The following is a 13,265-nucleotide window of genomic DNA, read 5'->3' as shown; positions in this document are numbered from 1 at the left end:
GTATGGTGTGGTGTGTGTGTGTGGTGTGTGTGTGGTGTGTGTGTGATGTGTGTGTGGTGTGTGTGTGTGTGTGATGTGTGTGTGTGTGTGGTGTGTGTGTGTGTAAGTGCAGGTGCCTGTGGAAGCACAGGGTATCTAGGAGCTGGAGCTACAGGCAGTGGTGAACCTGGATACAGGTGCTGGGAACAAAACTCAGGTTCTCGGAAAGTGCAATATATGCTTTCTACTGCTGCGACCTCTCTCCAGCCCCATAATAAGTGATTTTTTAAATTAATTAATGTGTTTATTTATTTGTTTGTTTTGTTTTGGACACAGGGTTTCTCTGTGTGACTCTGGCTGTCCTGGAACTCACTCTGTCCACCAAGCTGGCCTTGAACTCAGTAATCTGCCTACCTTTGCCTCTTGAGTACTAGGATTTAAGGCCTCTGCCACCACCACACCTGGTTGAAATGCCTTTTTTTTTTTTTTAAAGTAAAGCTGGGCCAGTTGGCACAGCCTTATCATCCCATCTACTCTAAGGCTGTGGGCAGGGTGGGTTGTAAGTTCAAGGCCATCCCGAATCAACTTAGCAAGACCTTGTTTTAAAATAAAAAGTTGAAGGTCAGTGGTGGCATGCATGCACCTTTAATATCAGCACTCGGGAGGCACTTGATCTCTGAGATCAAGGCCAGCCTGGTCTAAAGAGCAAGTTCCAGGAAAGCCAGGGCTACATCTTGTCGAGAAAAACCAAAAAAAAAAAAAAAAAAAATTAAAAAATAAAAAAAGTCTAGGAATGTGCCTCAGGGGTACAGTGCTTCTCAAGCATGCAGGAGGGGTTTAAGCCCCAGTATGACCAAAACAAAGAAATTGGAGAGGGGACAGTCCCAATTAATGTGTCCACTCTGTTCCCACAGACCATGGCTGCAGCGACCATGTCCGTGTCTGGGAGGAAGGTAGCCTCCAGGCCAGGCCCGGTGCCTGAGGCAGCCCAATCGTTCCTCTTCGCGCCCCGGACGCCAAACGTAGGTGGCCCTGGAGGGCCCCAGGTGGAGTGGACAGCCCGGCGCATGGTGTGGGTGCCCTCGGAACTGCATGGGTTCGAGGCAGCAGCCCTGCGGGATGAAGGGGAAGAGGAGGCAGAAGTGGAGCTGGCGGAGAGTGGGCGCCGCCTGCGGCTGCCCAGGGACCAGATCCAGCGCATGAACCCACCCAAGTTCAGCAAAGCAGAAGATATGGCTGAGCTCACCTGCCTCAACGAGGCCTCGGTCCTGCACAACCTGCGAGAACGCTACTACTCCGGGCTCATTTATGTGAGTGACGTTCCGGGTGGGGTGCCAGGTGTCACCAACCTGACCTGGATTGGCAGGGCGTGGTCTAGAGTATCTGCCTCACGTCCGGTGACTGTCCTCCAACTAGTGAAAACTTACGATGCTTTATTTTTTATGGAATGGGGCAGGAGGCGGAGTTAGACAGATGCTCTAACACTGGGCCACGCCCCCAGCTCTTCACTGGGGGATTCTAGGCAGTTCCTTACTGAGCGACTTCCCCAGCCCACTTTCTGGGGTGTTTGGTTTTTTTGTTTGCAGTTGAGATGGGATCTCCCTGGTAACCACAGCTGGCCTCTGACTTGGGCTCCTGCTGCCCTTATCCCTCAGAGTAGCAACCTTAAGACTGGCCCAACTTATATCTTATTGAATGACTGGAGCCTGCTTCCTCCTGACTGGGGTGTCCGATATGAGGGTACCTTTGTTATTTTATAGTTATAAAGAATGAAAATTAATGAATACTAAGCCTTTATGAATCCCATTAGTTCATCTAATTCTGTTCAGCAAGGCAGTGGTCATTATTAACCCCATTTTACCAAAAATCAAGAGAAAGAAAGGAAAATAAAAACCATTATTTAACCAGGCATGGAGAAGAGGGGAGGATCTTTAAAAAAATGACAACGTTTATTTATTTGGGAGTGGGGGTATGAGGTCAGAGTACAACTTGCTGTATTGGTTCTATTTGTCTAACCACATGTGTCCTAAGGTTCAGACTCGGGTCATCAGGCTTGGGGGCAAACATCTTTACCAGTTGAGCCATCTCACTGCCTCCTGGCAGAAGAATCTTGACTTGGAGGCTAGTTGGGTTATGGAGTGATATACTATTTCAAAACAACAGAATAAAACAAAATAGTGTGATGAGATTGATGATGTCCAGTTGATTAAGGTGGTCTGCCAAGCTCTGTGATCCATTTTTGATGTCTGCCATAGCACATAGGTGGTGTACAGGAAGTTGTTTTACACCAGATATGGTTCCACATCCTGGCTTCTTGTTAGGATCATTTGGGGGAGGTCTCTAGAATGTCTGCTCGCTGCTTCAGACCACTACCACCAACATGGAGCTTTGGGATGATGGTGGGTGTGACATGAACATAGGTTTTTGGGGTGTTTTTCTTCTCTCTCACTTTTCTTTTAAATAAGCTTGCAGGGTGTGTCTCGTGGAAAGCCAAGGTGTGATTAACTCCATCTGAGAGAGAGCAAACAGGATTATAGAGTTTAACAAAGAATGTTATAGCCATAGTGAAAAAAACCCTTAGAATGACTGGTAAATATTTATTAAGTACTTATGTTGTACTGGGCCCTGTTCTGAGTGCCATTGTTGAGTTCTTGGCTGGCTTCTTGACTGGGGACTATTGATGTCACCCGACATTCTAGAATATTAAGTGACCCGGGCCCAGGGCCCGAGCCACTGAGGAATCTATGGAAGCCCATCCAGCCCTGATAATGACCATAATCATACCATAGTGTCTGCTGCTAGGCTCAGTTCTGAGTTCTTGCCTCCCCTTCCCCAGCCGTGTACACAGGCTCTGCGGTGGGGACCAATCTCTCCTTTTCCCCTCAGCTTGGCCTAACAGAAGCTGATAATACTATTGCGCAAACATGCATGATGTTGTAGAATCTGAGCAGTGATGAGTGCCCAGTAAGCCACATTAACGTGCCACATCAACACCAGCCGTGTCAGGTGGGAAGCATAATTCTTGTCCCCATTGATGGAGACAGTGATTCCTAGAGAGACTACTTGCTCGGGTCGACCAGTAGGAAATTGGTAGTACTAAGATTCAGGCTCAGTTCCTGTCTGATGTCCAGTGCATGGTGTGTGTTCACTGCCTGGCTAAGTGATGTCAGGGAGAACAGTGGAAGCTGAGGTCCCTAGGGACCTTGACTTAATAAGGAATTGGTCCCTTCAGTGGGACTATAGAGGCAGAGGGAAGAGGGTTGCCTCAGGCAGGGGCTCTAACCACTAATCCACATCTTTAGATCTCTTTTTATTTTGAGACAGGTTCCCACTGGTTTGCCTTTGGTAGCCTTCTGATCCTCCTGCCTCAGTCTCCAGAGAAGCTATGTTGGTAGGCCTATGCTTATCAGCCCTGGTTGTCACTGAGTCTTTAAGGGGGCCAGTCCTTCCTGGAAGTTGCCCATGGCTGGGAAACCTCAGCCTCTGGGCTTCCAACCCTAGACAGTTAAAGCCCAGCAGCTTTGGCTCCTAGGTGGGACTGTAACTCGAGCATCCCAGCCTGCTGTTTGGAGAGGGAGGTGGGGCCACCTTGGCTGGCTCCTGTTCATTCTCTTAATCCCTGAGCCTTTGTAATGAGGCAGGCTCTCTACCTCTTCCAGAGGAAGCCAGACAAGGGAATGTCCTCAAACTGTGCGTGGGGTGTGGGGTGCAGGGAGGAGTAGGCCTGTCTCCAGAGCCTTCTGGGCTAGACAGCCCTTCCAGACCCTTCCAGGGACCCTCTAGGAACTGTGGCCGCTTCCCTTTTTTCCTGGCCCTGTTGGCCAGCTAGAGTTTCCATCCTGGGTGTTACCCAAGCTGTGTCTGGCCAGAGGGGCTGGCATGGGGAGTGGGCTCTGGCGCCAGCGGCCATGAGATACCCTCCCAGGGAATGTGGTCCAGCCGCCCCACCCTGAGACCTCTGAGAGCCCAGTGGGAGCAGCCTGGGAGACTAGGGAGACAGATACTAGGCTGACCGGTTCTCCCGCTTGTGGCCAGCTGCCCCGCCCCCTCTATGAGGAGGTAATACCAGGCAGCCTGGTGGCTACACCCTCCTGCAGCCAGGTGGGAGGGGAAAGCAGGTACCCACTAGAGAGCCTGCAATTGGCTGACTGGCTTTAATAAGCAGCTGTGGCCATGAGTTGAGCTTTCTAGCTCCTTCAGCTGGCTGTCCCCAGTGCATTAGTTGGGCTGACTTAGCTAAAGGGCTAACTAGTTCTTGGCTATCTATCCACCTCTGTGGACGGTGAGTGTTTCCTGTTGATCTTGACACCCTTGTGAGTTCAGCAGAATCTCAGGCTGACAAAAACCCTCCTGCTTTGGCCTCCAGAGTGCAGGGATGATAGGCAGTCCTGCCATATCTGACTTCTTCATCTCTTGTTTGTTTACTTCTTTGTTTTTTGAGAAAACAGGCCTACAGGGTTTCACATAACCCAGGCTAGTCTCAAACTCCATATGTAGTCAGATGGCCTGATATTTCTGGCTCCACCTCCTGGGCGCTGGGATGATGTGTGCCTGGCACATGGGGCACGAGGGATGGAGCCCAGCGGTTTGTGTGTGCCAGGCAAACGCTCTGCTGATTGAGCTATGTCTCCACCTTCTGCTTTTGTAAGATGAGCTCTGAGTCTGTAGCTCGGGCTGGCCTAGAACTCACAGCAGTCCTCCTGTTTCAGCTTCCTGAATGATGGGGTTACAGGCACACACTGTTGCCTCCCCGGCTTACGGTGTTGGTGACATTCATGCTGGGCAGAATGGCTCATGCCCATGATCCTATCACGTGGGAGATGGAGGCAGGAGGATTGTTGCAATGTCAAGACTTGCCTCAAACAAACACCAACAAACAGGCCCACAGAGATGGCTTAGCAGCAAAGAGCACCATCTTCCACCTCCCACACGGCAGCTCACAGCCATCTGTGACTCCAGCCGGGAGAGCCAGTGCTTTCCTCTGGCCTCTGTGGGTACCATATGCATGTAGTACACAGACATGCTTGCAGGCCTAGTGACACCCACAATCTCAGCCCTGGGGAGGCAGAGGTAAGAGGATTCCTGTAAGTTTCAGTCCAACCAAGGCCACATAGGAAGACCTTTTATAAACCAAAATAAACAAAACACCAAGAGAACAAAGTAGCTTTATGTTGTCAGGGTGTAGGTATGCCATATGCCATATACAGGTTTCCTCTGGGAGTTTGCACCCCATTGAACACCGCAGCTCTGTTCTCACTGAGGGCAGCCACCTGACACACTCTCCCCTCTTGCCTGCCATAGACCTACTCTGGCCTCTTCTGTGTGGTCATTAACCCATACAAGCAGCTGCCCATCTACACGGAGGCCATTGTTGAAATGTACCGGGGCAAGAAGCGCCACGAGGTGCCACCTCACGTGTATGCTGTGACAGAGGGCGCGTACCGCAGCATGCTTCAGGGTGAGTATATGGTCAGCCTTGTAGGAGGACTGGGGTGGGCACTGGGTGCTGCTGGGAGCCAGGGCTAGGCTTGAGTAATGACTTAATACACTGGAACGTGGGTGAGGATCCAGTTCTTACCATGGAGGCCTTCTGTAGAGGTTTTCCAGAGTCAGCAACTGTGTAACATGCGCATCTGCTTGCAGTCGACACTCGGGTAGGGTCACGAGTAATAATGGGTCGGGTTATGTGATCTCACTCCTTCCTTGGTTTTTTTGTTTTTAGTTATTTTTTCAAAATGATGTATATGTGTATGTGAATGGTGGTGGTGGTGGTGGGGCGTGTGTGCATGTGAGCGCAGTGCCCATGGGAATCAGAAGAGGGCATCAGATCCCCTGGCAGTTGTGAGCCACCTGATGTGGGTGCTAGGAACTGAACTCAGGTGTCCTTCCTAGGTTACCCACTGGCCTGGAGTGGCCAGATAGGCTGGACTAGCTGGCCATTGAGCCCCTGCAATCCACCTGTCTCTGCCTCCACAGCAGGGGAATTACAGGTGTGCCTCACCAGGCTCAGCCTTTTGTGTGGGTGCTGGGGCTTGAACTCAGGTCCTCAGGATCGGTAGCACTTGATCAGCTTTGTGTCTCCCAGACCCCTCGCCCTGTCTTTCTGTTGCTAATTTCTGATTAGTCCAAGGCAAGCCGCCTTGCCTTTGGTGTGAAGGCCCCTGAATGTGCTCTGTCTTGTGATCAGTCCCCTGAGGCTCAGTCTCCAGAAGTCTCTCTTCAGTTGTCATTGTGAGGCATTGTCTGTAGGTCCACCGGTGATGCCACTGAGTGTCCACTGGGTCAGTCAGGGTCAGTCCGTTTCTGTCAAGGTATAGAAGTCTCTAGGATAGCAGTCTTGGCTACATTATTTAACCTCATCATAGTCCTGTGGTGTAGTTTCTTTCATTAGCACTCATTTCCAGATGGGGAAACTGAGGCAGGACAGTTACTGTCCATGGCCACACGGAAGGGTAGGTGCTAAGGTAGGACTTGAACCCAGGGTCCTGGACACTGCTTCCCGTATTCACTCTGTGCTGAGTATTGTGTTGGACGTTAGTATTTTTGAGATGGCCTCATGTAGCCCAGGCTGGCCCCTAACACCTATGTATTTGAGGATGACTTTGAACCCCAGATTCTCCTGCCTTGATCTCCTGAGAGCTGGTATGATAGGTGTGGACAATACCTGGTGTGGTACTGAGAGCGGAGTCTAGGGTTTTGTACATGCTAGGCGAGGGCCTGTGGGGGGTTGTATGAACCACGTCAGTATCATGTAGGTTGTAGGCCATCGAGCTTGGTAGCAGCTGCCTTTACCCACTGAGCCATCTCAATCTTGCTTTTTTTTTTTTTAAACGGGTTATATATTTCATCTTTTTGGAAACGGGCGTTTTTCCTGCATGTGTGTCTATGCATCAGTTATATGCCCGATGCCTGCGAAGGCCAGAAGAGGACATTGGACCCCCCCGGAACTAGAGTTATGAGCTATTGTGTGGGTGCTGGGAATTGAACCTGTGTCCTCTGCAATAGCAGCCAGTGTTCTTAACTACTGAGCCATCTCTCTAGCCCATATTGAATGTGTTTTAAACATTTCCAGACTCTGACTACAGCCTTGTTAGACAAGGAGCTGTGCTGAACCCATTGTTTGGATAGGTAAATGGAGGTGCAAAGCAACTCAGAGACTGGGTCAGAGTCACACGAGAGGAGACTGGCTCACAGGGCTGGTTCAGACCTGACACGTGTCACAGGGTACGTCATGGCAAGTTAGGTGGATGCCCTTGTGTCGTCTATAACCTGACATCTGTGCATAGAACCTGCACCCTCACCCTCATCTGTCCACAGAGCCTTCACCCATGAAAATATAGATTGTGTATAAGATTCACTAATAAGGTCCATGTGACACACAAACATGGACGCTTACTCTGGAACCACACCGAAGCCAACTCTTGTGTGGCCGAAGGATTTCCAGATCTGTGCCCTAAATGACGCTTCCTTTGAGAAGCACTGGAGGCTCCTCATCTTCTAGTCACCGCCTTAGCCCTGATTCAGTGTTCTTTTCTATGCTGATAATAGGACCTAGCACTTAGTAGGTGGTCAGAGTATATAGTGAGATGGTGACACTATGCCCAGAGTGTATGCAGAATAGTCTAAGCTAAGCTTCTAGGGTCCCGGACCTCACTTTCCAATTTTTTTTCAAGCCAGGGTTTCTCTGCGTAGCCCTGACTGTCCTAGAACTCGCTCTGTAGACCAGGCTGGACTCAAACTCAGAGATCCGCCTGCCTCTGCCTCCCAAGTGCTGGGATTAAAGGTGTGCGCCGCCACTGTCCAGCTCACAGCTCACTTTCCAATTCTTGAGCCTGTGATGCTTAGCTTGAGGTGGTGCACAGTAGGTGGTGCACAGTAGGGGCTCAAATTGGAGTTGGTAGATGAATCGCATCTGTGTAATTTGGGTTCCTCGTCTCTACTGATGAGGAAATAAAGGTTCAGAGAGGGACGGCTGCGTCTGTAGGGTCACTCAGGGAGGTTTAGTGGGGAGGGATTTGAACCCAGGAGGGTTGTGCATAGCAATGCTGACCTTTCTTTATGGTTCTGGAAAGATTGTGAGATGCAACAGGGTCAGGAAACTTCTAGATTCTCTAGGTAACATGTCGTTCCCTTCTGTCCCCGACAGATCGTGAGGATCAATCCATTCTCTGCACGTGAGTGGTCCTCAAGGGCTCCAGGGGCAAAGGCGCCCATCGAATGTGACTCTGTACCAGTGGGTGTGGAATTGGGTAAACTGGCAGGGTGCCAGCGGGCATGGCTCTACCTAACTGTGTGGGGCAGGGGCTGCCTGGTCTCCCGCCCACCCTACCTCCCCTTCCTCCCTCCACAGGGGAGAGTCTGGCGCCGGGAAGACGGAGAACACCAAGAAGGTCATCCAGTACCTGGCCCATGTGGCCTCATCTCCAAAGGGCAGGAAGGAGCCTGGTGTCCCTGTAAGCCACACGGCCTTGGGACACTCCAGACATGTCACCAGTAGCATCTTTTATTTCGGGCTGCACTCCACATTCACAGTTGGTGCAGGGCCCTATGTCTTCCCGTGTTACCTGGACACCTACTGTGTGCTCATTTGAGAATGGTGCTTTGGCACATAGTGCATGCTTCATTTTGAGGCCTGATATTAGGTGACCGTGTCCAGGTTAGGGGGGTGGTAGAGGTACCCCTAGCCTCTGAGCCCTCAGGAAGTGGTTACCAACAATACTCACACTTACAGGAAGCCCCAGTCATGGTGGGTGAGTCCTGATGGGGGCAGAAGGAGGTGGTACAGTGAGACTTAAGCCTGGCACATAATTTGCGAGGTTTCCCTGCCGCATGCTCCCTAGCCCCTTGTCCCCAGCTCTACCCTAAGGCCTCCAGTTCACCTGCATGTCTGTCCATGTTCCATGTGCCGTGTCCTGGTTCGTGTGTCCTGTCCTGTGACGTCCTCAGGCCTCCGTCAGCACCATGTCTTATGTGAGTAGCAGGAAATCCCCTTGCCACCCTAGTGTCACCCAGGGTCACTTGGGGCCACCAGCCCATAGCCATCCAGGAGACAGTGTCCGAGAATGGCATACCCGCCCCACAGGCACCCACCAAGCCATTGCTGACAGTTCTGCTATGCACCTGTTAGGACCACATGGCCCTCTAGCTCAGACAGACTATGTGCATGAAGTCAAGGTTGTCTACTGTTGCCATCAGCCCCACTGTGTTCAACAAGTCATAGAAAGTCCCTTATGTACAGACAACCATATGTACCCTGCCCTTCCTGGCAGCCCTGGCATGTGTATGTCCCTGGGCCCTGTACTGCTATTTACTTGGGTCTCCCTGTCTACAAAGATGGCTCTCCCACATTGTTTGTTCCAAGCCTGCTGCTGTGCTCATGTTCAGGCCTCATACTGGCATTTAATGCAGTACATGTGGCCAAGCCCCCTCTCATTATACCAGCTCTACTGTATTCACAGGCCTAGACCCCATGCTGTCACTTAGTACAGTCCTACTATGTGCCTGTAATTGCTCCCCTCCCCCCAGTATTCATGCGCACAAAGCAAGGGTCTCTGCCACCACTCAATGTGACCCCACTATGTGCACATGTCCAGACTCCATGTTGCTTTTAGTGCAGTCCTACTGTCTGCACAGAGCCATGCCCCCTCTATTGCTCATGGAAGCCCTACTGTGTCAATGCAACTAGGTCCTTACTGGCAGAGAAGCTATACTGTGTGCACACTCCAGTCCTACTCTATGCAGCCTGGGTCTGTACTGCCTGCCATATGTACAGAGAGAGGCCACAGATACCATCACACGGTAACCCAGACACCCAAGCCACTCCTCCCAGGAGGGCTGGAGAAACAAGCTTTCACAGGACCAGGCCACAGGACCCTTACTTTGCACATCATCTTTTTTGTTTGTCTTTTTTTTTTCTGGAATAGGATCTTATTTTATAGCCCAGGCTGGCCCAAAATTTGCTCTATAGCACATGCTGGTCTTGAACTTATATCAACTTTCCTACCTTCTTCGTGTTCCCAAATGCTGGGATTACAGGTGTGAGCCACCATGTGGGGCTGTGTTTGTTTGTTTTTTGTTCTTTTGACAAAGCCACTAACTGGTGTAGACTGAGAAAAACACATTCAGCACATTTATTGAACACCTACTGTGTGCCTGGCTCTGAAACCAAAGGAGCTAGAAGTAAGCTCAGAATAAGGAACTGCCCTCACAGCACAAAACTACCAGTTATTGAGTGTCCACTGTGCACCAGAGTGTTTGAAGCATTTTCTATGAGTAGTGAAATACATATTATTCTCCAAACTCGTTTCCACAAGTGACGATAGGGATCTGTGAACCGCAGCAACGTATTCGTGGCTGACAGTTTGATGTGCACCCTTCCAGACCTCTCTCCCTATGCTGACTACCGTGTATGTTTGTAGAAATAACCAGGTTGTGCTGTAGTTTCTAACCTGCTTTGTTTCGTATTAATGGGAACACGACTGGTTCTGCAACATTTTTCCCCTTTGTTTGGTTGTTTTATGTGCACTCAACAGTAAATCTCCAAGAATTTTCTCTGTTCCCCTCACTATACACATGGCAGGCAAGACTCCTCCACCCTGATTGATACAAAAGGCCCCACCCAGAGAAGGCCAGCCCGACGCCCTGGCCCCATGAGGGATTCTCCCTTTCTCACTGATGCACCGTCTCCCATGCCCTGCAGGGGGAGCTAGAGCGTCAGCTTCTTCAAGCCAACCCCATCCTAGAGGCCTTTGGCAATGCCAAGACGGTGAAGAACGACAACTCTTCCCGATTTGTGAGTATGGGGGCTGTGCATCTGTCAGTCTGGGAGGCTGGGGCCCGATTTGGGGGTAGGGAAGAAGGGAAGAGACAGGGGTCTGGACCCCTAGGGTTTGAGAGAGGAGGTCTGTGGAGGAGCTCTGGGTCTGAGAAAGGAGGCTGGGGTCTGAACCCCGAGTCTAAGGGAGGAGGTCCTACAACCTAGCTGCTGGTGGCTCAGCCAAGTTGTCTGGACCCGGATTTCCTGCAGAGTCCCTGCTTGGGACGCACTGCTGGTGTGAGCTTGGGGTAGGAGGAGGTCTGGATTTGGGGAGACCCCTTGCACGACTTAAACCTTGCACCATTTTTGCTACAGGGCAAATTCATCCGTATCAACTTTGATATTGCTGGCTACATCGTGGGAGCAAACATCGAGACCTGTATCCTCTGAGGAACCTGGGAGGAATGGGTAGCAGCCAAGGAGGGTAGCCCTGAACCTTCACCCTGCAAAGATGCCCCGTGGTGCTGCTCGGCTGGGAACCGAGCAGCCTTGTGAGGGCAGGCCTGTGTGGACCTTCGAATTCACGCGTTTCTGATGTCCTGTTCAGCCCGTGGTCAGACTCTTGGCTGTGCTTTATGGAGTGAGGGCATAGTAGAGTCCAGGGAGAGACAGGAGGGGATGGGTCCGGGAAAGCCAGGTGAGCGTCCAGAATTTTTTCTTAGTGAGGTTATAGAGGGTATGTTTAACTGTCTAAACAACAACATGGGAACTTGCAGGGGAAAGTCCCCTAGGAAATCTAGGCAGAGCTTCAGGGCTCAGTGTTATCAGGGTGAGGCAACCCCACTGCTTATTGGGTCACAATCTCCTCCTGGAATGGTAGGTACCACACTGAAGCAGCACACAGTGAGGCATACCTGTCATCCCGGCACTCAAGACCCTCTCTCAAAATACCAAACAAAATGAGAGGCTGAGGGCTGAGGAGAGGGCTCTCCTTGTGGGTCCTGGGAACTGAACTCAGATCTTCAGGTTTAGTGGCAAGTGCCTTTACCCACTGAGCCTTATTGCAATCTCCCATTGAATTAGATGTACCTTACTCCGTTGTTTTGCGTGTGCTTTGGTCTGCGTACCACATCCTTGGTGCTGGCAGAGGCCAGAAAAGGGCATTTGATGTCCTGTGACAGAGTTACACATTGTTGTGAGTCATATCATGGATGCTGGGGATGGAACCCTGGTCCTTTGATTAAGAACAGCCTGTGGCGCACGCCTTTGATCCCAGCACTTGGAGGCAGAGGCAGGCGGATCTCTGAGTTCAATACCAGCCTGGTACACAGAGTGAGTTCCAGGACAGCCAAAGATACACAGAGAAACCCCGTCTCAGAAAACTGTAAAGCAACGTCAACAACAAACAAACAAACACACCCACACAAGTCTGCTCTTAACTGCTGATCCATCCCTCCAGCTCCACGTTATTTTAATTTAATTTAATTAATTAATTAACTAATCTTTGAGATGCTGGTCTGGAATTCATTATGTAGTCTAGGCTGATCTGCAATTCCAAATACTTAGACTTCAGGCAGCAGGCTCCTTGACCTGCCTCCCCCACCAGATCTGTTGGAGAAGTCCCGGGCCATAAGACAGGCCAAGGATGAATGCAGCTTCCATATCTTCTACCAGCTGCTAGGGGGCGCTGGGGAGCAGCTAAAAGGTTAGTGTCACTCTTTCCCAGCCTGCTTTGTCCTGGGGTGGTCGAGAAACATAAGATCTCCCACTCTCCACACCCTCACCATCCCCAGAACAGAATCGTTGTGTCCAGTCCTGCCATCCCTATGATGTGTGGGAACAGCGCAGTAGCGGAGCTGCGCAGCTCTGGGCTCCTGTCGTGTCCCAAGCCCTGCTTTCTACCCTCTGCTTCCAGCTGCCTTCTGGCTTTTGCTCCTGCCTGCGGCATCTGCTCCGTTCCTGCACCCCTGTTCCTCCTGGCCCTATAGTGGCTCTGCCTTGTTGTGGCCTCTCGCAATTCCATGCTTCCAGTTGACCTTACTGTGTGCTGTTGCGCCTGCAAGCTGCCTTCTGTTGCGGTTCCTGCCGGCTCAGAGGCTATGCCAGAGGTTGTGCCCTCTCTTGTCTCCTCTTTTTTTTTTTTTTTTTTAAGATTTATTTATTTTATTTATGTGAATACTATTGTTGTCTTCAGACACATCAGAACAGGGCATTCGATCCCATTACAGATGGTTGTGAGCCATCATGTGGTTGCTGGAATTGAACTCAGGGCCTCTGGAAGAGCAGTCAGTGTTCTCATCTGTTGAGCCATATCTCTAGCCCTCCTCTCTTTTTGAGACAAGAGCTCGCTATGTAGCCCAGGCTAGTCTGGAACTCCCAGCACCCCCTACCTCAGTCTCCTAAGTGCTAGAATAATAGCAAGCGAGCCACCGTGTCTGACTTTGTAGCTCCTTATTCCTCTGCCTTCTGTCCACAGTTTTTTGGGTTTTGTTGTTGTTTGTTTGTTTTTGTTTTTGTTTTTTTTTTTTTT

At 50.7% G+C, this 13,265-nt stretch overlaps 1 protein-coding gene across 5 annotated transcripts in view; it reads left to right on the top strand.

Annotated features, from left to right (window-relative positions):
* The window catches only part of Myh14 (myosin heavy chain 14), a 67,301-nt gene that overhangs the window by 4,855 nt on the left and 49,181 nt on the right, over positions 1-13,265 (top strand). For 4 of the 5 annotated variants that reach the window (XM_021166764.2, XM_021166765.2, XM_029479395.1 and 1 more), the window contains 8 exons: positions 894-1,289; positions 5,281-5,437; positions 8,126-8,153; positions 8,330-8,432; positions 8,926-8,949; positions 10,679-10,771; positions 11,111-11,174; positions 12,342-12,440. In XM_021166764.2, coding sequence (XP_021022423.1) covers positions 897-1,289; positions 5,281-5,437; positions 8,126-8,153; positions 8,330-8,432; positions 8,926-8,949; positions 10,679-10,771; positions 11,111-11,174; positions 12,342-12,440 — 961 coding nt within the window. In that variant the 5' untranslated portion in view covers positions 894-896. The remainder of the gene's footprint in view (positions 1-893; positions 1,290-5,280; positions 5,438-8,125; positions 8,154-8,329; positions 8,433-8,925; positions 8,950-10,678; positions 10,772-11,110; positions 11,175-12,341; positions 12,441-13,265) is intronic. The other variant, XM_029479397.1, reaches the window with a different exon arrangement.

The sequence above is a fragment of the Mus caroli genome, chromosome 7 (assembly GCF_900094665.2).
Source record: "Mus caroli chromosome 7, CAROLI_EIJ_v1.1, whole genome shotgun sequence".
Classification (NCBI taxonomy): Eukaryota; Metazoa; Chordata; class Mammalia; order Rodentia; family Muridae; genus Mus; species Mus caroli.
The sequence above is the reverse complement of the archived record's forward strand: the minus strand, read 5'-3'. Positions and strand labels throughout refer to the sequence as shown.